The following is a 1,974-nucleotide window of genomic DNA, read 5'->3' on the forward strand; positions in this document are numbered from 1 at the left end:
TTCTGTTATTCATCTCTATACATGGGAGTCAGGGCTACACTCAAATTGAGCCTTTTAAGATCTTCCTCAGGGCAGTCATTACCTTCTTTTGGTTACTTTCTATTTCCACCAGAGGACACTGTGCACGTGGGGTGTTTGCTTGACGTAAAAGGGAGGTGGAAATAAGAGGCTAAGTAACATGAGGGACTAAGGTCAATGAGCACATAGAGGTAAGCTGTGAAGATCAGGTCGTGGGGTCCAGCTGGTGACATTAACTTTCTCTCATAGGTACCATAGGTACCATTATGACCTCATCATGTGTCCACTTGGTAACTGTGGTGTTTGTTGCAGGGACTGCTGACCTTCAGGGATGTGGCCATAGAATTCTCTCAGGAGGAGTGGGGACGCCTGAGCCACAGTCAGCGGGATCTGTACAGGGATGTGATGTTAGAGAACTATGGACACCTCCTCTTCTTGGGTGAGGATAAGTGCCTCCAGTTTTCCCAAAACACACTCAGGTTTTTGTTCCTTGTTTGATGACTGTCTCTAGGAAGCCTCCTCTTTGCATGACTGGGATTCAAATCCCTACAGTAAGGGAAAGAAGTAGGGGTTTGTAGATGTAGAGAAAAATCTTCCTGATGTTTCCTTTCAGGTGAGGTTTCCCTTCCTTAGAGTATCATCATCATTTCTTAGATTAACGGCAGTTCTAAACATTGGGTGGCATTAAATGGTATTTCCATCTTCAATACGAATTTCTATTCGTAAGCCGGCCCTGGTCACCTTTTTGGAACAAAAGAGGGAGCTATGGGATGTGAAGAGTAAGGACACAGTAGCCTTATACCCAGGTAGGTGGGAATGAAGGAAGCAGATGACAGAGGTGAGGTCCCAATGTGAAGGAAGAAGACAGACCTCAAAATGTGGTTTGAGCAGCCCTTCTTGAATGGAAATTAGTTTGAGAAACCGAGTTTCATGTCTCTGCCTCTCACACAGGGACGGACATGTGCTTTGCCACATACCCCACTCTCACATTCTCTAAGGATTCACCTTCAGTTTCACCAAAGATCCTTCACATCCACAGTGAGGGCCCCCCATCTCATTGGTTCTCCATTGCTTTGAGGGTTTGGGGAAATCTCTGTAGTTCTGAGGAAGTCTGTTTGTTCATGTCTGAGTGTTTGCCTTGTGTGAGAAGTGTGTCAGGGTAGGGGTTGGCATATTGGGGTTTGGTGGAGAAATCCCAGGAACACGGGACAGATAATCGCCTGTCATTTAATGTATGGTTTCCAATATATGGATGCTTTAGTCTTAATTGTACAAAATTGAGACCCACTAATTTCATCAGATATTAAAGCACCTCCCTAAGATGAGAAAATCTAACCCTTAATTTCACTTCAAAGTTCAGTTTTTATCTCGCATAGGTGGATCCTTCGCATAGCTGAAGTCATGATCACACAATGAGTTTGAGTCTCGCACAGGGTTCTGTGATGACAGCACAGAGCAAGGTTGAAATTCTGTGTCCCCCATTCCCTGCCCCTCCCCTACTTGGTCTTTATCTCTCTCTCTCTCAAAATGAATTTAACGAAGCTTAGAAAAAGTAACAAGAGTTCATTTTTCGATGGTATTAACTAAAATAAGAAATTTCCACTCTATATGTTCCATTCCACGATGGTAAAGTAATTTAAATTTCTGATTATTTTCCTAGAATTTCTAAATAAAGAAAGTCATAAGGGACATAGAACATGTAGAATTCCAAACTTGCAGGGGCACCTGGGTGGCTCAGTCACTTCAATGTCTGCCTTTGGCTCAGGTCATGATCTCACAGTTCATGGTTTCGAGCCCTACGTTGGGTTCTGTGCTGACTGGCAGCACAGAGACTGGAGCCTATTTTGGATTCTGTGTCTCCCCCTCTCTCTGACCCTCCCCTGGTCATGCCATTTCTGTCTCTGAAATTAAAAAAAAAAATTTTAAAAAATGGAATTCAAAACTTGCATTGTATAA

General features: G+C 43.4%; 1 protein-coding gene across 1 annotated transcript; it reads left to right on the forward strand.

Moving 5' to 3' along the window:
- Positions 1 to 330: 330 nt before the first annotated feature.
- On the forward strand, positions 331 to 838 carry LOC144216055 (KRAB domain-containing protein 5-like; the record flags this gene model as incomplete). The annotated part of the gene is made up of 2 exons (XM_077745326.1): positions 331 to 457; positions 729 to 838. Coding segments are annotated over 2 exons (237 nt in total), but the record flags the coding sequence as incomplete, so codon positions are not given.
- Positions 839 to 1,974: the final 1,136 nt, after the last annotated feature.

The sequence above is a fragment of the Crocuta crocuta genome, unplaced genomic scaffold, assembly GCF_008692635.1.
Source record: "Crocuta crocuta isolate KB4526 unplaced genomic scaffold, BGI_CrCroc_1.0 scaffold782, whole genome shotgun sequence".
Taxonomy (NCBI): Eukaryota; Metazoa; Chordata; class Mammalia; order Carnivora; family Hyaenidae; genus Crocuta; species Crocuta crocuta.